Source organism: Pestalotiopsis fici (genome assembly GCF_000516985.1).
Source record: "Pestalotiopsis fici W106-1 unplaced genomic scaffold PFICI_Scf_1, whole genome shotgun sequence".
In the NCBI taxonomy this organism is placed as follows: Eukaryota; Fungi; Ascomycota; class Sordariomycetes; order Amphisphaeriales; family Sporocadaceae; genus Pestalotiopsis; species Pestalotiopsis fici.
In genome coordinates this window covers 3,878,655-3,897,029 of record NW_006917091.1, presented here as the reverse complement: position 1 = coordinate 3,897,029, position 18,375 = coordinate 3,878,655, and the positions used below count along the sequence as shown (strand labels likewise).

The window sequence follows — 18,375 nt, the reverse complement described above, 5'->3', positions numbered from 1 at the left end:
TTCCTCCCCCTTCCGCCTCTTAGGGGGGTCCCCCCCGCCCCCCCTTGTGGTTTATATCATCACTCCCAACAATGGCGCCGCTTGGCAAATGCTGGGCAGTGGTCTTGGCAACACAGGAAGAGGAGATTGAGTGAGGTTCATCTCTTTTCCCGCCACTTTTCATCAAATGAGGGACAGAGAAAACAAAAAGAAACAGAGCGAGAGACGAGGAGTAAAAAGATTCCCACTTGCTGACCAACGAATGTTATCATTATCCACAATTTCTTGTTGTATCCATTGTTTCCCCCGCGGGAGGCCGCCTTACATTTTAGCATAATAAAGAAGACCCACGATATTCGAACGCGGGGGGGAAAGGAAGAGGAATAGGGTAGTACATAGTAGGTAGGCCAAGGCTACGGAATACAGCCAAGGCCGACCGCGCCGTTGACTTGGGAAACTTTAGTTTCTTACCCAAGTCTACCTATCAATGTACCTTTTTTTTTTTTTTTTTTTTTTTTTTGGTTTACCCGGGTCGTCCGTTACCATTGCTCTCTCTCACTCTCTCTCGTTATTTTTTTTTCCAACTAGGAAGTCCCCCTTTCATACCAAGAGAAAGGAAGAAAGGACCAAGCTTTTCAAAAGTACCAAACATGAAATCTCTTCCTTTTTTTGTTTCGTTAGACGTCAGGTACCCAGTTTGAGGTTTTGTTACTTGTTTGAGTGTTGTGACTCTGGTGTGTAAGAGCGCAAGAGAAAGAGACAGAGATAGAAAAAAGGACATGGAGATAGTATAGTAACCCCGGTATCAACGAAACGTACTATCAACCCAGGTCCTACAAAAGCATATAGTAAGCAACACCAGCTGAACAGTCTGCGGCACCCGATCCGTTGTACAAAAGTGATTTCCTCGTAGTAAACCCTGGTCCCCCCGGGGGGTGGAGGTTTCGTCAGAAACCCATCTGCCGAAGAAAGAAAAAAAAAAAAAAGTGAGATTTTGGCCAAGAGACGTCTTGGAAAAAGTGTCTTTGAATGGATAATCTAGAATTTTGATTATTCTATCGTATAGGTAGGCATTTCACCTTCATTCCCATTCGGCTGATATACCCTTGCCCGCATGGACTTGGGGCCTTGTCCTCGTCTCGTGGCTTGCCAATTCGGTGATATCCCTGAGGTAGCTCCGGCAGAAAAAGACCGACCGGCTTGGTAATAGGTACGGGCAGCAGGGCAGACAGACAGGGGGGAGGGCAAGTCGGGACGGACAGGCATTCCTGTCGGCGAACCCAAACACCCCCCCAATATGTGGCCCTTTATGACGATTTGTTATCTTGGCGTATCTAGATCTGCTCCAAGGAGTCGGGTCTTGCCCCGGGAGCCGCATCCCGCGCATCCATTGTGGGTAACAAGGGTGGCTGTGAGAAAATGCAGGCGGTTACAGCACTCCAAACTCAAATGTCGTCCAGTCATGGTGTGCTCAAACGAATAGTGGACTGTGACGAGTTCTGCTGCTCATTTGCAGGATTCTAGTACCGCTGTATTCTGGAAAGCTATAGTTTCGAATACCAAATCTTGTGTGATATCTTGTTTCTATTCTAAATCTCCCAGTCTTCGTATCTTCTATGCCAAGTCCCTGAGAAAGGCAGAAAATAAGATTCAAGCCTCTCTTCTTGTTTATCCCAATGCTCATGCTGGGATCCTTTCCTAGTCCCTGATCGTGACTGACTGTAGGAAATAGTCGTTGATATCGTCATAATGTGTATCCCGACCGTCTGCGCAAGTAAATCCCAAAATAAAAATAAAATAGAAAGCGAAAATCAAAACGTGAATGGGTAGAGTAAATCGCAATAAGCACATGAAAATCAAATGCAGAAGCCATTCCGTCATCGGGTCCTGCCGCTGGGACCTGGTCGCTGTGCCTCGAGGTCGAAACTGTCTTGCCGAATAGAGGCTTGGATAAGTGCCTTGCCGTTTTCCAAGCGCAGGAAACTGGGCCACTTTCGAATGACATCGTCGTTGCCTCCGACATCAATCTCAAAGGTGATGAGTGGAGGCGCCAGTGCTTGTCCCATCAGGCCATTGGCGGTACTGTTGGCCCGAGAGCGCTCTTCAACCTCTGGCTTGATACTAGCAGCCGAGGAGGTGTTGGTCTTCTCGGTCATCAGGTCTTTCGAGTTCCTGCGAGACATGCGTGTCTCCTCGTGCTTTCTCTTGAGTTTGCGGGCGGCCTTGCGGAACAGGATGGGTATGACATGACCGAACCCAGCGACCACCAAGACTGGGGTACCGAGAGCAAGGGCCCATTTCCTAAGAAAGAATAATGTTTAGCCTTTGTATACGGGCGATGGTAGTGATGATGATGGTGGTGGTGGTGGCCAGGTATTGGACTTACGGATGCTTGATGTCGAAAAGTGCATGGTACAAAGCCAAGTCGACTCCGAGTATGGCAATCTCGGCTCCAAGTTGAAGCATAGTCCATGTAGACCAGTATAAACTCATGAGATCCTCTCCGTCGCAGAACTGCAAGGCCAAAAGGCTAAAGACTTCCATTACCACTGCCACACCTGCCACAAGGAATAATATTGTTGTGTAGACCACTACAAAAAACAATCGGGATTAGTGAGTATTCCAGAGGAACATAGAGAGCAAGTTTAGTGTCTGCTTACTGGCAATTTTGAGCTTTCTTCGAAATTCGGCTTTATCCTGGTTTGGGTTGTCTGCATATTTCATGACGCTGGGGTTCTTGTAAGCCTGGGGATAACGATAAATAACAAGACGTGCGGACATGAGAACTTACGATTGGTATATCCATGACGCTACAAACAATATTCCAATCACGACAAAGAAAAGAGACCAATACAAGGCATCGAAATGTATCCGGTCGAGTCTGTACATGAATTGGGCATAGTGTCTGCACTTGGCCTCGTCGACTTCTGCTGGAACCATGTTGAAGTCTGTCGAGTCGTGGTAGACCACGAAAGGGAAAGATAAAATAAAATGTTTTTTTTTTCTTTTGGTTATAATAAGTCTGGTCGATGATGATGGAACATGTATATGTAGAGATCACTTTTGAAAAGGTAACAAGCAAATGTGTAACAGACCAAAAAACGACTTATGCGGTGTCTTTTCGAAAGAAAACTAGAAGGACGGGAGCGGCTGGCAGGTATTATAATGGCATGTAGACTTTAGGAGACGTTAAATGATCGACAGCCACGACGGTAGATACATGGTATGTTAGTCAGTCAGCAACGAGTAGTCACGTCTTGGACGACTGTATACGGGAAGGAGCAGTGAGTTCGCCATGGCCGCGGTGGAACCTTTTGGCAAACGCTGGTGACGCTTGGGCTAGTATGCGGTCTGTCAGTCACGGTCAGTCCAGTCCAGTCAACAAGTCTTGTCTTGTCCTGGTCGGTATTTGGGCAGTTGGGGGAGGGGCCCATTTGGTACATGGACCGCCGAGACGGATTAAAAGTGGGTGGCCGCAGCAAAAGAGTTTTGGAAAAAATGACGAAGAAACAGTTGGTGAGATTAGATTGTGTGATTGCTCAGTATTACTCTCGATAGATGGTATCTCTTGTCGTTGCTTGGCGGCGGAGGCGGAGTGAAACAATGCTGTCGATCAACCCTTGGCGAGAATAAGGAAAGATGCCGCGCGAATCGTGTCTGTCTGTCTCTGTCGGGCGGGATATTGGCGCTTAATCACCGACTCTGTACTGTGCTGTGCAGTCCCATTTCCTCATTGCTGCCCAGGCTCCAGCTGTACGGGCTTGGCTAATACCGAGTCACAATTGCAGCTCTTTCAAGCGGACAGTGAGAAGAGTCTTGTAACCACTAGGTACGTAGTAGCAGTGATGATTGATGGTTCTACAAATTGAATGTGACTCGTTACCTACTCAAGCCACCATAAAATTCGGGCTGGGGGTTCCGTATCATTGGATCCATTCCGGCAGAGTATTTTAGACTTTGCTTTTTCCCCATGATATGCTCTGGAACCTATCCTAAAAGCACGTGTCAACTCTGATAACGTCGCCGGGTCCAGACCACTCTTTGTTACCAACGGCCTGCATATATGATAACATAAGATGGCCGACAGATCATAACAAAGCGAAACGAAAAGAAGAAAAGAAAATTCCATCGACACATTTCTCTTCGTGCCTGGCAAGTGCTGGGACCTTGATGGTGGCGTTGATAAGCTTCCGGGCCTGAACTACTATTACTCGGTCTACTCCATGCCCTCCATTAGCTCGGTCCGGTCTAGTACCATCCCTTTCTGCCCAATGTACTCGCGGAGCACATCCCACTCGGGGCCTTCTTCTTCGCCCTGCCGCCAAGGCTCCGCGAAACCCCATGCGCAGGCGATTCTATCTAGCGCCGCTCTCTCTTCCTCCCGGACCCAGCGCGAGCGCAGAGGTACTCCTGGAGCCCACGTCACCCGCTTCATCTGGTCATTTGCTGTAGTTGCTGCAACCACGCCAATCGTGGCTGTGAATCCCACATATGCTAGTATTCCGGCAAATGCTACGTTGGTTGCTTGCGCAGTGTCCATGGCGTCTTGGAAGATGGAAAAGTTCCTTGCCACAGCATATGCCGCCAGCGGTGTCGCGGCAAACGTGGCCAATGGAAGTGTGCTCTTGCGCAGCACTTTTGATCGAATAAAGGCCGTTGTAGTGTATGTGTTCTCAATGATACCCACGGCGGCGTCGAGGTTCTTGGCCTCGATAGCAGTGTCCAGTGCCATGTCCGCGACGTCTGTGTCTATAGCCTTGGAGGCCTGGTTGGGGTTCTGTTTCGAATACTTGATAGACCCCGAAACCTCTTGCGGTCTAGGTTTTGAAGCATATAACTGGAACACCCTAGGCAGCGTCTCCGGCCTACCTAATGTGGCCTGCACCTTTACATACTGCTCCAGCAAGCTTGGCGTGATCAAAACGGTAGGGTGTGCAAGCGTGACGTAGGCAGCCTCAGATATCCTGTCGATCATCTGCATCAACTGATTAGACACCAAGGTGTTACGGGGACTGGTACCGGCCTCCTCGAATGTCGCTGGCCTAGAAGTCGTCTTCTTTCGGCCGCTAGGATCCAGGGACAACAAATTCGAGGCAGCCGAGTCGGTTTCGCTAATCATGTGACTGATTTGAGGCTGCACAGAATCGTCCATGATATAATCTGCCACGATCTGGCAGGCCTGAAGCGCAGCACTGATATCGGCCTCGGATGGAACGCCACGATGGTTGAGCACCTTGGCTTTGTTGTTATCAATGTAGGCCAACATGTTTGTCAGAGAAGTAATCTCTCTGCCTGCCGCTTCGGGAACGGGCGGCGGCTTGACCGCGGCTTGGCCCCCGTCTTGCTTCCCTTCTGCAGATGTGCGACTGTTGATGCGTGATGCTAGCCATCTTGGCCGACTTGTGTTTGCTACCGCCACCGGCTGGATGCTGGAACAACGAGGTCGTCGGTCCAGCGCAGGTCGAGCATTGGAGACACTCCGCGTAGTGAAGGTGGCCTTGGCTCTGCTTGGGCCTCGAACAGTTAGAGCGTCGCAGATCAAGCAAACGGGAGCTTGTTTGGGAGCCCACGCTGGTCGCCGCATGGCGCTGGACATGCCCCAAGTTCCTAGGGACATTTGGCGCAGTGCGGAAGAAGCGGTCGCCGGGCAGTAAGATGAGTGTGTTGGCACGGCTCGGTGGTTTGAGTGATAGAGGTTCGCGACCAGGAGAAGATTTGTTGGCGTCAAACGCGATGCGATGCGTTGCGTTGCGGTGCGGCGCGAATGCAATGCGATGTCCTTTGTTGCACGTGGGGGTGCAGCTGGGCTGGAGCTCTGAGAAGCTTCCCCAGCTTTTCCGGCTAGGGAAGAAGGAAAAAAAAAGTCAAGCTGGGCGGATTGTCCAATCGAGTCCCACCGCCGGGGCGTCGGGGCACCCCAATAGAGTACATAGTATTGGGTCAGCCCACTCAGTGTTCAGTCTCCAGGGTCCACGAATAGTGTCCAACCATTGACACAGGGTATAGTCGCGACAACCAATCAGACTATTTTGGTTGTTCAATTATTATTGATACGCCAACTTGCATATGTGTATATGATCACCAGTCCATGAATCAGTTGTGTTCTGGTCCTTCGTACAACAAATGATCCAAAGCTGTTGTCAGTCCAGCAGGATTTGGACGTCTCCGTCACTTGAGCATCATTGCTGTTCGAGTTTTGGGTTACTTCCCATAGCTGCATGACTTGGCCAAGTTATTCACAGGCCGGTTCGTAATAACAGTCCGCACCTGTACTGTCATCTTGGCAACCATCTTGGCCCGAGACGAGTGCTTCCCCATTCATAAGTGTCGCATAATTGCTGGGGAAGACACCTGAAACTTGTAATGGCAAACCTTCAGGTTGACTCTCTCGAGTCTTGAGTTGACGTACTTCCAGGTAAATGGACGGCTCTCCAAGCGCATCTTTTCTGCCGCCGTGGCTTGATAAAAACCCCTTTCTTTCCTTTTCCCCTCCCCATCTGAGGGCCCGAGAATCAGCTTCCAGCATAGGGTATGAAGATTTAGGGCCTTTAAGCGGTGAACGTGTTTGCATAGTTCATGTAGTAAAATGAAAGCCCATACCCAAAGGGAGGGCCAGCGTTGCGCCAACATGTTCAGAGTCAGGGCTCGTCATGTTATACTTGGTAGCTGACGACTACGTATTTATTGCTACAATAATTTCAAGCGACAAAACTTGTGAAATTCTCTTTCAGGAGATTATTACATTCTTACGATTCAGTAGATAGAAAGAATCTTACGGATATTATTGCCCGAGTCCGTGCAAATTATGGAAATGCGTGCTTACTACACAATTCCAATTCCAAGGCAAACATGGCAGGCAAAGGCATGAATTGCAGTGGATTGCAGTGAATTGAAAACTCAATAGCCAACGTTGTTAATTACAAGGTAAATAATTTCAAGTCCAGAATGGCTATATACGTAATTTTCGCTGCAATCATGGAAACATTGCAAGGCATATTGGCCTCTTTTGTAGTGGTGACTTTGTATCAGAAGTATCAATATTCTGCTGTACAATGGTACTCTGTACCCCCACCATTGATACCCTTGAAGCTGGTGGCTTGCTTATTCATAGTTGCTGTACGTACCAGCCTGCGCCACAAGCAGTGACGACACACGACTAGGAGGGACCCTAGGTTGCAGGAGGTACCTACCTACTGTACCTACCTGACCACCTACGTTTTCAGCCCAGGCTTCCAATGTTGGGCTTCGAGGGGCCATCGCAATTAAGAGCCACATTGATCGCAACTTCAAATCTCTCTTCTTTCATCTTTGTACACGCATATGAGAGTTGGCCATAACTTTCTACACAATCAGCATTCTTTCTTTCTTGCCTCTTCTTCGGCTCGCAGTGCGACTCTACATATTTTACACGCCAACAACTTCAGTACACACGCCTGAATCCCGTCACTCGTTGCCAGGCTCATTCCGCTGCGATCGACCGACCGCACAGAGCATTTCCTCTACCCGCTTGCGCCGGCTGCCCATCCCATCTTAGACAGTACAGCAACGCTGCACGCATATCGAAATATTGAATTCACTAGAGGACTACACCAAGAATTGATATGCCTCCACCTCCACCCCCTCCGCCGCCTCCGCCAGGCCTGGGAGGCCCTCCTCCTCCTCCACCACCTCCCCCTGGTGGCTTACCAAAGGCTCCGTCTGGCGCAGGTCGTGTAAGCGAATACTCCACGCCTTTCCTCGGATACGCGACTAATTAGAATAGGGAGCTTTGCTTGGAGACATTCAAAAGGGAAGGTCGCTCAAAAAGGCTGTCACAAATGATCGATCCGCGCCAGTCGTAGGAAAGGCTTCAGGAGGCGGCGGTCCTCCGGTGGGTGGCGCTCCTCCCGTCCCGGGGCTGGCACCACCAGTTCCGGGCGGCAATAGACTACGCAGCAACAGCGATCAAGGAAGCCGAGATACTGGTGCGGCGGCGGCAAGCATAGACGCAGCACCGCAACTTGGAGGCTTGTTCGCCGGAGGCATGCCCAAGTTGAAGAAGCGCGGTGGTGTAGACACCGGTGGTAAGTCACTGTGCCTGGCACATATGTCCTTGACTTGAGTACTGATTAGCAGCAGCCGACCGAGGTTCCTCATACATGTCTGATTCCGAAGCCACAACCAGGTCATCATCAGCACCTAGACCACCTACATTTGGCGCTCCGAAGCCACCGGCTGGAGCTGCTCCCGCCATACCCGGCAGGGCGGTGCCTACACCTCCAGGCTTGCCTTCTCACCCTTCCATAGCGTCTTTGCGAAAGACACCAAGCGATGTACCGAGGCCACACTCCTCGGCATCCATGAAAGCACCACCGCCACCTCCCATTGGAAAGAAACCAGCGCCGCCCCCGGTTGGGCGAAAGAACCTAGGAGCCGCACCACCAGTCCCAGGAGCACCGGCACCACCACCTCCTCCTCCCCCGGCGGCATCAGCACCCACGCCTCCACCTCCGCCGCCATCTTCAGCTCCTGCATTACCGCCGCCAGGTCCTCCACGGCCACCACCAGCGCCGGCTAGGTCTCAACCGCCGCCGCCGCCGCCATCGTCACCACCAAGCAACGGATTAGCGCAAAACGCCGCACTACAAGCCGCAATACGTGCCTCGAGTGGCAGAGCATCACCAACACCTGCTCCTCCAGCACCCCCGCCTCCACCGCCCGCTGCTGCACCTGCACCCCCGTCATCGGCACCGCCACCGCCTGCACCACCTCCGGGCGCTCCGGTGAGCAGGCCTCGAGCATCCTCGAATTTGCGGTCAACAATGCTAGACCCAAGCTCTTATACGCTTTCAAACAATGGAAGCAGCCATTCGCCCTCACCTACTCGCTCCAACACGACTGCCGGGTTGTCCAGCCCACGGGCAGTTGGTGGTGGTGGAGGAGGACGCATCTTCATTGACGACAACAGGTGGCGCTTCACAGATGATAGCCAATTACCGAAACCGAGGCCCTTCCAAGGTGGTCCCAGAAAGTACAGAGCCGGACGGGGAAGCAGTGTGCCTTTGGATCTAAGTGCATTGTAGACAAGTGCTTATCCAGTCGACTGGTACAACGCCAGTAAGCGGCCCAACAGGGAGCGTGGAAGTATAGACATCACAGTCACAAGAAGTAAAACCACGGGAGAATTTTGGAGACGGCGCGCGATCGAGGAATAGAGTTCCAAGGTCGCGATTTAGACACGACTCTACGGGACCTTGAATGGTTGAGAAAAAGACCTCGGAGTCGTTGGAGTCGTAGTCATCGAGCATGCAGATCTTGAAGTCCAGACATGACCAGTTTCACCGTTCCCAAGTATCAGTCCTCGGCAACATGATTGGCATCTGCGAGAAGTCTAGATTTTCGGGGGAGAAGAAGAAGAAGAAGAAGAAGCTAGCACTAGTTGTAGAATCAAGACGTTAATGATTCGAGGAAAATAACCACCGAATCAATACATATTTCCTCGTTTTAAAAGCACGACTCATTTTAGACAATGTGTATGATGTCCTCGTTGTGATTGACTTGGAATTGCCTACCTAGTCAGCCACCATGTTCCTCATTCTCAAAGTCTACTCGAAAGTCGATACGGTGCAAGACATGTATGTCAGTCACCTCGAGCGTTCCGCAGTATCAACTCAGCGAACCCACAGAAAGTATTACAATTAGTATGGTATAGACAGTAAGCTGCTGTCCACGATACTTCTTCAGGATTGGTGAGCTTTCGTGATGTCACCCATGGTTCAAGTCAAGCCGCAGTCGATTGCTTTTATTTGATAGAGCTGGAGTAATCTTGTCCCCACGAATCTGCTTCATCAATCTAAATACTCTTGGCATAATTTCATATGAGTTTTCCGACAGACAAATCTTCACACACATCCAAGATTGCATGCTACCAATATCTGCCAGGCTCAGAAGCTTCACGCTGTTGAGAGGCCTGCTGCTTGGTGTGCGGCGGCCTGCCATAGCGCATGTCGTCCTGCCCATTGGATACCCAATATCCGACACCATCCATCTGTTTCAGCGTACTAGTTGTATGGTCCAGCAGGTCATTCAAGGCACCAGAATCCTTGAACTTATCAGGGGCCCAACTGGCCTCTTGTGCGAACTCAAGCTCATTGTTCTCGGTGAAGGCGTCAACTATCTCATTGGACGTGACGTACGCTTCAAACCAGTTGGGAAAATACCCATCGTCTGGATTTCCCAAGTCCGGGTAAGCGTGTATGAGGCAGGCAATATCGTCTTTCTGGACTGTTGTCTTTTTCATGCAATGGACATGAGTGATATGCAGCTTGGTTGTGCCTTCGTGGTGTTCGTATATGGCTACCTGGCGGAAGCGAACGCTTTTTATTTCGATGCCCCATTGGCGGAAGTACATCAGACTGAGCTTTGGCAGGTCATTTCCACCGCTCAAATGGCTGCATTACCAAGATTAGCACACATGACAGAAATTAGTGCAGATCAAGAACACAAATCTTACCCAACTTGCAGCGATGCAACGACTTCTTGGGCAAAGGGCTCGTAGCTCTCCTTGATGGCAGGCGTGGCTTCAATCACAACTCTGAAGTCAAAGTCGCGCTTCGCGCAGTGGACATAAATGTTCGTCTCGCCCGGGTCAGCCTTCCGAATTTCGTGAGTAAAATCGATGGCATCAATTTCAAGAACAAAATAAGTCTTCGAGCCTGAAAGATTCTTGGTCGTACACCAGAATTCATAGAAGGTGCGCCCAGAGCCAGGAACCCACATCCGTCCATTACCACCTGGACCTGGGAGGTTGGCAATGTGATTGGCATCACCGCCTTGTGTAGTTACAATGTTGTTGAAATATAGATCTCGTGCGGAGCAATGAGATTCGAGAGCGGCTTCCATGGATGCCACATCCCTTGCACGGCTATGTTGCTTCAGGCCAGGTATGCCAATATGTTGCCAGTTCACATTGGTGAACCAGATTCGTCCGATTTCGGCTTTCAAAATGACAGACCCCTGGTACAGTCGTAGAGGTTCTAGCATTTTGGGGATACTGTCGATAATCCTGTCACGCGCAGCCACTACCACATCGCCCGTGGTGGCTTGGGGACTTTTCGTCTTTGATCTAGAGAGCGTAGCATCCCTCCGAGGTCGATCTGTCGATAGATCTTGCCTAATTGCAACGGGCTGTCGCGGGATCTGTTCCTGTTGTCGATAGGTTCTCGTTGGTATCAGGACTCCATCAACATTTTGCTTATTTTTGAGAGGAGACGATGTGAGAAGGTCAACTTGCTCATCTTCTGATGCTTTCTCCTGAGGTTCTGTCGCACCAGTCACTGGAGTGGGGACAGAGACTTCCGAGCTTGTTGCCAACGACATCGAGCCGAATTGCGATACAAGATCTGTCCATTCATATACCCCAGGTGAAGTTTGGTGGTCAGGCTGCTGGACGGGCTCAACAATGGTGTCTATCAGATTGTCCGTTGCTTGGGCCAAGTCCAGCCAGGTTTGCCGCTTCTCCGTCACTCTGTGGTCTTTGAAATACTCGAATGAGCGTTCAACAAGCTCTCTGGAGATTACAGGGCTCGGTTGCATTGCATCAGGCACCAAAAATTCTCCTTGAACCCGCAACGACCGCACAAAGCAACCCTTCTCGAAAATCTTGCCGTATGCTTGTTGAAGCTGAAATCTTGTTGGGTCTAAAATTATGCTCCGAACGTGAACGAGGTGAGTCTGAGCCAGGTATCTGAGCTCAACAAGGCCAGAGGAGTTGTCCTCGGTGTAAATGACGTTCTGGGTCATGCCATATCGATATCGCATACCCTACATACTAATTAGTTTCATTGGGATATTTTCAAGAGCTGGAGACATACGTGATATCTTAATATGTTGTCCATCTTCTGCTTTGCTTTGGAAATCTCATCGACACTGTGGGCACCGAAGTAGAGAGTCAAACCGTCGCCACTTTGAATGACTGTACTCTTGGTACGGTCCGTCATTAATTTGGCAGGGTCGTTTCCTGCGAGCAGCTGATAAAGGCTAGGACCATCTTCCGCTCGACCACCAGGCAGCTTCCAGGTGGATCTCACTGGAAACAGTAGTATCTCTTTTGGAAACGAGAACTCCTGATAGTCGCGCAGCTCTTGCGCGGCAGACAGACTGGCTGATTGAGAAGGATGGCGTACCATTTCATTTTCGGCATCCTGTTATTATGAGCATGTGAATGGAAGGAGAGAAAGCATGTAGATTGGACTAACATCAACAGGACTGGGCAATTCACCACCTTTAAGGATGTCGTCCATGATCATGCTAATTCGCGTCATGATCTCTGCTTGATTATCACGTTGGCAGTGGATTCGAAAGCAAGCATTGGCGACATCCCAGGTGATCTCCTGGTCCTGGCCACAAACATTTTAGCATTGAACATGGCGTACATCATACCAATCAGACGCGAGCCAGGAAGGAAGAAGGATGGATCTGGGAACAGAGGGAGGACATATGAGATCTCTGTACCTTTACCTCCTTGAGATATTGCTCAAAGAACTGTCTCAATCCAGCAGGGCGAAGGATCCAGTTGCAACCAACCAAGAACTCAACGTCGCCGAATGACTCGAAGCTGTCATAGCCAGGTCCGGTGACAGCCCTGTATTCGGAAGTAGTACTTTCATTGGTCCATTCTGGATAGTACTTCACCATCGCAGAGTTCACCACCTTCTGTCGAGGTCTGAAGTCGTGGTCGTCCATGACGGATCAAGTTTGTGGTCGACAGGCCGTAGTGTGGAAGGACTGGCGACTCAGAGCGCCAAAAGGGGCATTTGCAACTAACTCGTGATGACTGCGCTGAAAAAGTTGAGATGACGTTGATCAATGACCCTGCAGGGAAAGAACCCAGCGCAACAAACACCGTACTTGCCGGCGCCTTAGGCAGGAAGGAAAAAGTGAAGTAGATGTATACAAGACAACAGGCTAGATCGGCGACGGAGCCAAGTATCTGTGGTCCAGTAAAGGCAAACCGAGACAGACGCAAATACAACAAATGAGGGAGGAAGAAAAAAAAGAGGTCAACGCGAAGGTGCAAGTATCCTGTTGATAGGGCAAGCCCGGTGGTGGCAGCGGCGACTGCAGGTATGCTAAGATGTCCGAAAGAAGGTAGAAAGAGTGTCTCCGTTGTGGTGGCAATCCAAAAATTCTCGGATGGCCTTTGCTTAAAAACGCCTCTGGATACTGTCGAAGAGGAGAGAGGAAAAAGAAAAAGATGATGATGAAGAAGAAGAAGAAGGGATGGCAACAAGAGGAGGAACCTCAAGCTCCAGTAGTATGTGCTTCAGGGAACTAGGCAATCCCAGGCTAAGCAGGGCAAGGGCGGCTTTCAATGCTGTGTGCTAGGAAACCTCACTCAATCTGTAGCAGATTTTGAAGGACGGGTTTCGGTGCGAGTGTAGCATTTGTTTTTCCCCCCATTTTCAGCGATTGAAACGTCGTTTGCACAATCTTGTTGAGGAGCTGGGTGACCTTATGCCCTTGTGTTTGTCCTAAACTGGGTGAATCATTCAGATGGGACATGGACTAAGCAGCTGATTACGACACCACCAGCCAATAACGGCCGGAGTTGCAAGCGAGGAACATATCCTTTATTATTCAGGAACTCTTAATGCAACCTCTATAAGCCAAGTCCATGTGCCGTTCTTTGAAAAGAAGGAGATGATACAGGTAGGTGCAGGTGAAGAACCAGACGTCTGGCGAGGTCAAGGCTGAATGCCTCAAGATGTTCCAAACAACGCAAACAACAGAGACCTACGGAAGTTTTTTTGCCATAATGAACGCCACTTCCGTAAGGACTTGAGAGGAGCAGTCCTGCTGTCTAGGATTCTACTACCAGCCAAACACTGAATAATGTTGTTTCATATAATGCAGCTCTATTTGCGGTCTTGGTCTCGGGGAACAGTACTCTAGATTCATGTTTGCTTTGCTATTTTCGTAACAACAACTCTAGATACTCAGACTCTATCAATATTCGACATCTCTGTACTTGCCATATGTGCATTCTGAACAGTGGCTCCTTATGTCAAAGAAATGCACTAATAACTAGGTATTTTGACTTGTTCCTACTCCCTCTATGAATTGCACACGCATATTGTGAATAATATGGAGCTGACCACTAGACTTCTCAAGTCAAAATTATTTCCATGGCAACCAGTGGCCAAAAAGACCTCTTATTGGATCAATTTTCAAACCTGAATACAACTTGCATTTATCTAATCGAATGAGTGCGATATTCTCCATTAATGTATGGTGCTTGCTAGTGTAACATGGAAGGGCAAGGCTATAAGGTTGTGATAAAAATAAAAATAAAAGCTGGCCAATGCTGTGAGCAATCTTGCGAACCATGAGTTGGTCGCAGCCTATGATGAGTGTTGCAAAAGAAACCTGTACTAAATGGTGGAGTAGTTGTCAATAATGAACATCTTCTACAAGACCTTCGAGAAACATCTGACCACCATGACTAAACTATAAATAACAGAATAAAACTGGGTTTGCACCGTTTTCAGAAATTTGCCTAGTCTCACGTTTTATACACTACAGCCCTGACCCCACATTAGGGGTTCGAACTTCGGGGGCAAAAGAATGGGGTCATCGGTTTGATGTGAACAAAGCAAAAGTAGTGTCATTGATCTCTATGAATTCGAACGGGTATATACAAACGCGCAAATTATGGCTAGATGTCCTCTCGCAATGAAGTTGCACTCTCCATGTCGAGAGTTTGTTTTGCTCCACAAAACGCCGTACTGTGAATTATGCCCTGGGCTTTCTCTTCCAAAGACCGTTGTTGTATGGAGCCGCCGAAACCAGAAATGAGCAAACACCAGTTTCCCAAAAAGGTGTCCCCCGTTACTGCCGGATGTTTTCGTAAATGGAGAAGCTTTAAAAAAAAAAGTATGGTGGTGTATGCCTGCTAATATATACAAGAGAAGATAGCAAACTAGCTGTGACTTTCGAGGAGTTCGAAGTATGCAGGCTGTAATGTAGTCATAAGTTGGCAGCTATGGCAATTGTTTACCCAGCGCCTCTGACATTCGCTTTGACTTGAAGTGCCCATTTGAGTTGGCCCAGGGTTTGTTTCGTTTCTTCAATGGTTCGGAGCTGCTCCTCTTCTCGATTCCGGGCGTTTTCCTTAATGGACTTGAGGGCTTCTTCCTGGGTACGTTTGTAGGCCTCGAATTGGTTGCCAATTTCCTCGTTCTGCCTCCTGAGGTCTTTGATATTGCCATCTTGTTGGTCGCAAAGGTCTCTCAGAGTGTTGATCTTGTCGTCGTCCCTCCTCCGCTCCTCGACAAGAGCGGCGATTTCTGAGCGAAGAGTTGTTGTGGCCTTTTTGACTTCATTGCCCTGTTCCTTCCAGTGTGACGCAATTGCATTGTATCGGCCTTCCATCATGGCAGCATTTGTCTTGGCTTCGTCGACCTGCACGTTGGCATCCCGCCGGGACTTTTCCATCTCGTCCTTCCAAGTCCTCTCCCTGTCCTGTGCATCCGCTGTCCGCTTCTTCTCGAGTTCTACCGCTTGCTGTAGTGACTCGACCTGACGTTCTTTCCGGCTGAGCAATGTCTTGGTAACGTTGGCTTCTAGTAACCTCGACTCGTATTCTGAAATCATCCTCTCCATCTTGTCCTCCATGAGCTTTGCTGCTTGTTTCGCCTCCTCTGACTTGATGCGCTCAATTTTGAGATCTCTCCGCAACGCCTCATTGTCGGACACGAGTTTGTTTATGACGCGGCCAGTCTTTCCCAACGCGGCCTTGCCTACGGCGCCGCCATCCCACTGCCCAGAGCCATCCACGGGCTGCTCGTCTCCGTCGGTTGCATTGTCGGCAGGCCGCAAAGTTGCATCGCTTGAAGCCATGGGGGATGCTGAGCTTCTGGTAGCCCCCAGTTGCGTTTTCGAAGGGTAGGAAGTCGGGGCTTTGCTGAGCCGGGAGGTTGTACCGTTCTGGGTCTGGAATTGTGTTTGGTTTTGGGAATAAATGGAAGCTCCACTAGTGTTGCTATTGACCGAACTGGAGAAACCACTGTTCCTTGCAGAGTGTGGATCTGAGCTTGATGTATCCGATGGGTCCTCAAAGCTGGGGACTGTACGTATGGTCGAGGGATGTTTGCTGCCCTTCAGCGACTTTGGGGACTTTGAAAACGGGTTGTATCTTGCTTCGACGTTGGCCATGTCGAGTGCTCCTCTGCCGGTAGTTTGGGTCGGGGAGTTGTAGGAGGAAGAAGCGGCTTTCGTAGGAGTACTCGGCGTACTGGTGGCGCTGGCATCTGCTGCTAGGAGATAGGCAGGGCTGATGGGCTCTGTAATTAGAAGGGGACGGCGTTAACGCTTGGACTTTCAGCAGCAACGTTGGTAAAAAAGTGCCGTGTGGTGCAAGGATTGGTTCGATCACAATGGATGGACTTTCACGGCCACGACGATGACAACGGTTCCGGGACAGTACAACAACAAAGACGGTGGGCGTGGATCTTGTGTGCGCGTTTTGACAAATGGATACCAACATAGACAAGTGCAAGGATCAAGTACAACAAACTCAAGTGCTAGGTAGACTGGACTAATGTTTGGGGGTCGAACGGATAAAGTTGTGATTGAAAGAGGAACATGGAAAAAAGAGAGATCAGCGCTGGGGCCGGTCGTACGCTACATGAATGCAGCCAGCCGAAACGCATGTATGTAATGTAATAAATAAGCAGGAGAAAGGGAAGAAGAAAGCAAGTAAAGAACCAAAGCGTGTGCATACCGTTTTGGAGGTTGTTGTCCTGCTGGTACTTTGGGGCGGTACCGGACTCTCGCCCTCTGCGCGGCTTCTGTAGTCGACTGGGCATCTCCACGTTTGTGCTCTTCTCATCAGTCTGATCTCTTCTCGCTTCTTGTTTTCTTTTAGCCTCCGTTAGGTTTATTTGCTAGTTGCCTGACAACTTTAAGGGTCCTCGGAGGAGCAGGAGGGGGGCCAACAAGGTTTGCCTTGGTAACTATAGTAGATCGACCGCTATCTTTTATGGGATGAATCGATATGAAGTCCAACAAAAAACTTGCAGACGATTCTCTAGGTATGCCACGCTGGGATGTACAGTTTTCGTAACTGATGATGATGTCTCGGTCGCCTTTGAGTAGACCGCGGATGGCGTCGCGAATGTGGATGTTGCTTATTCTCGATAGGGTGGGCTGCCACCAATCAAGTCGTACAAGGGCGCTAAAGAGGAAGCAGACGGATGCAGTAGTAACAAGCACCTATTCGTTGGCGTGGATAATCAATCAACAACACAGACACCTGGAGATGGGATCCGTAATAGTGAAGGAATAAACAAGAGGAGCCAAACGGGAATTGTGGAATGGTACTTGCTTGCCCAAAGATGTGCGCAAGCTGGATATTATGAAATAACAAATAGTGGACAGTCAGCCGGTCTGATCTCCGTCAATGATCAAAACCTGTAAATAATAAAATTGAAGAAACAAGTTCAATTTCCCTGCAATTGTAGGACCCTGTCCTTTCTATGTAATAATACCCGAAGAAATGGTCATGGTCTGGGGGGAGAATCTCTCTCTCTCTCTCTCTTTCTTTGTTGACAATCCCATCATCAAACCAACCGGCAACGGCCCCCTTCTCTCTTCCCATTCTAATAAAGTTACAATGTACCGATGCGCCCGCCCCCCATGTTTCCAGTGCTGCATGCGAGTGGCTGCCCAACTCAATGCAATTCGTTCTTGTATCTGCAAGGGAAAAGACAGCAGCAGTAAGAGAGAGACAGAGAGAAGACAGCCACACAACTCATTGCGCATCCAATCCTTGCAACTCCACCTGACAGCTCACCTCGAGGCTGCTGAGACAGAGAGGCGCAGCGATGAATGTGAAATGGCCCAGCAACGACCAGATGCGCGGAGAGGGTGGAAAAGAAAAAGACATCGCATCCCACCTTTCTAGGTAATTGGCCATCTGAGATATTTTCTGAGCATCTACAAATGCCGAGCCGTGTGCGCAAGTCTTCCAGCCTCTTCGAACATTCGCGGTTCATAACTGGTCCAAAGGAGCCTATTGGCGTGTGATGCCCTGTATCGGATTCTGCAAGGCGACATCCTGAAAGCTGATCTCCAAGCGCGCAGACACCCCAGGACAAAGTGCATGAATGACTTGAGATGAGGAAATATGAATTGAACAATGAGGCCCGCAGGCGAACGCGGTTCCTTCATCTTCTGCTTCGCATTCCTGTCATGCCAATTTCATATCCAATTAACGCGTTGGCCGAATCCGGACCAGTCCGCGAATTTGAACCTGGCTAGCACTGCTGAGTGTCTTATTACCTTATTTTGATATAGCACGTGTATGACCAGGTGCTCTTCAGCCTACTCATTCGCACCGAGGACCAATTTGCACAC

At 49.5% G+C, this 18,375-nt stretch overlaps 5 protein-coding genes across 5 annotated transcripts; 1 reads left to right on the top strand and 4 right to left on the bottom strand.

Annotated features, from left to right (window-relative positions):
* Nucleotides 1-1,856: 1,856 nt before the first annotated feature.
* On the bottom strand, nucleotides 1,857-2,919 carry PFICI_01185 (uncharacterized protein; the record flags this gene model as incomplete). The annotated part of the gene is made up of 4 exons (XM_007829766.1): nucleotides 1,857-2,280; nucleotides 2,366-2,570; nucleotides 2,640-2,707; nucleotides 2,771-2,919. The coding sequence occupies 4 exons, from the start codon at nucleotides 2,917-2,919 to the stop codon at nucleotides 1,857-1,859; spliced, it is 846 nt and encodes a 281-aa protein (XP_007827957.1).
* A 1,276-nt stretch (nucleotides 2,920-4,195) lies between these two features.
* On the bottom strand, nucleotides 4,196-5,563 carry PFICI_01184 (uncharacterized protein; the record flags this gene model as incomplete). Its single annotated transcript, XM_007829765.1, has 1 exon — nucleotides 4,196-5,563. The coding sequence occupies one exon, from the start codon at nucleotides 5,561-5,563 to the stop codon at nucleotides 4,196-4,198; it is 1,368 nt and encodes a 455-aa protein (XP_007827956.1).
* A 2,017-nt stretch (nucleotides 5,564-7,580) lies between these two features.
* Nucleotides 7,581-9,041, top strand: PFICI_01183 (uncharacterized protein; the record flags this gene model as incomplete). The annotated part of the gene is made up of 3 exons (XM_007829764.1): nucleotides 7,581-7,691; nucleotides 7,742-8,042; nucleotides 8,098-9,041. 3 exons carry the CDS (start codon nucleotides 7,581-7,583, stop codon nucleotides 9,039-9,041), a joined length of 1,356 nt encoding a protein of 451 aa, XP_007827955.1.
* An 842-nt stretch (nucleotides 9,042-9,883) lies between these two features.
* PFICI_01182 (uncharacterized protein) lies at nucleotides 9,884-12,702 on the bottom strand (the record flags this gene model as incomplete). Its single annotated transcript, XM_007829763.1, has 5 exons — nucleotides 9,884-10,409; nucleotides 10,472-11,781; nucleotides 11,832-12,161; nucleotides 12,216-12,356; nucleotides 12,478-12,702. The coding sequence occupies 5 exons, from the start codon at nucleotides 12,700-12,702 to the stop codon at nucleotides 9,884-9,886; spliced, it is 2,532 nt and encodes an 843-aa protein (XP_007827954.1).
* Nucleotides 12,703-15,012: 2,310 nt separating this feature from the next.
* Nucleotides 15,013-16,173, bottom strand: PFICI_01181 (uncharacterized protein; the record flags this gene model as incomplete). The annotated part of the gene is made up of 1 exon (XM_007829762.1): nucleotides 15,013-16,173. One exon carries the CDS (start codon nucleotides 16,171-16,173, stop codon nucleotides 15,013-15,015), a length of 1,161 nt encoding a protein of 386 aa, XP_007827953.1.
* Between the last annotated feature and the right edge of the window lie 2,202 nt (nucleotides 16,174-18,375).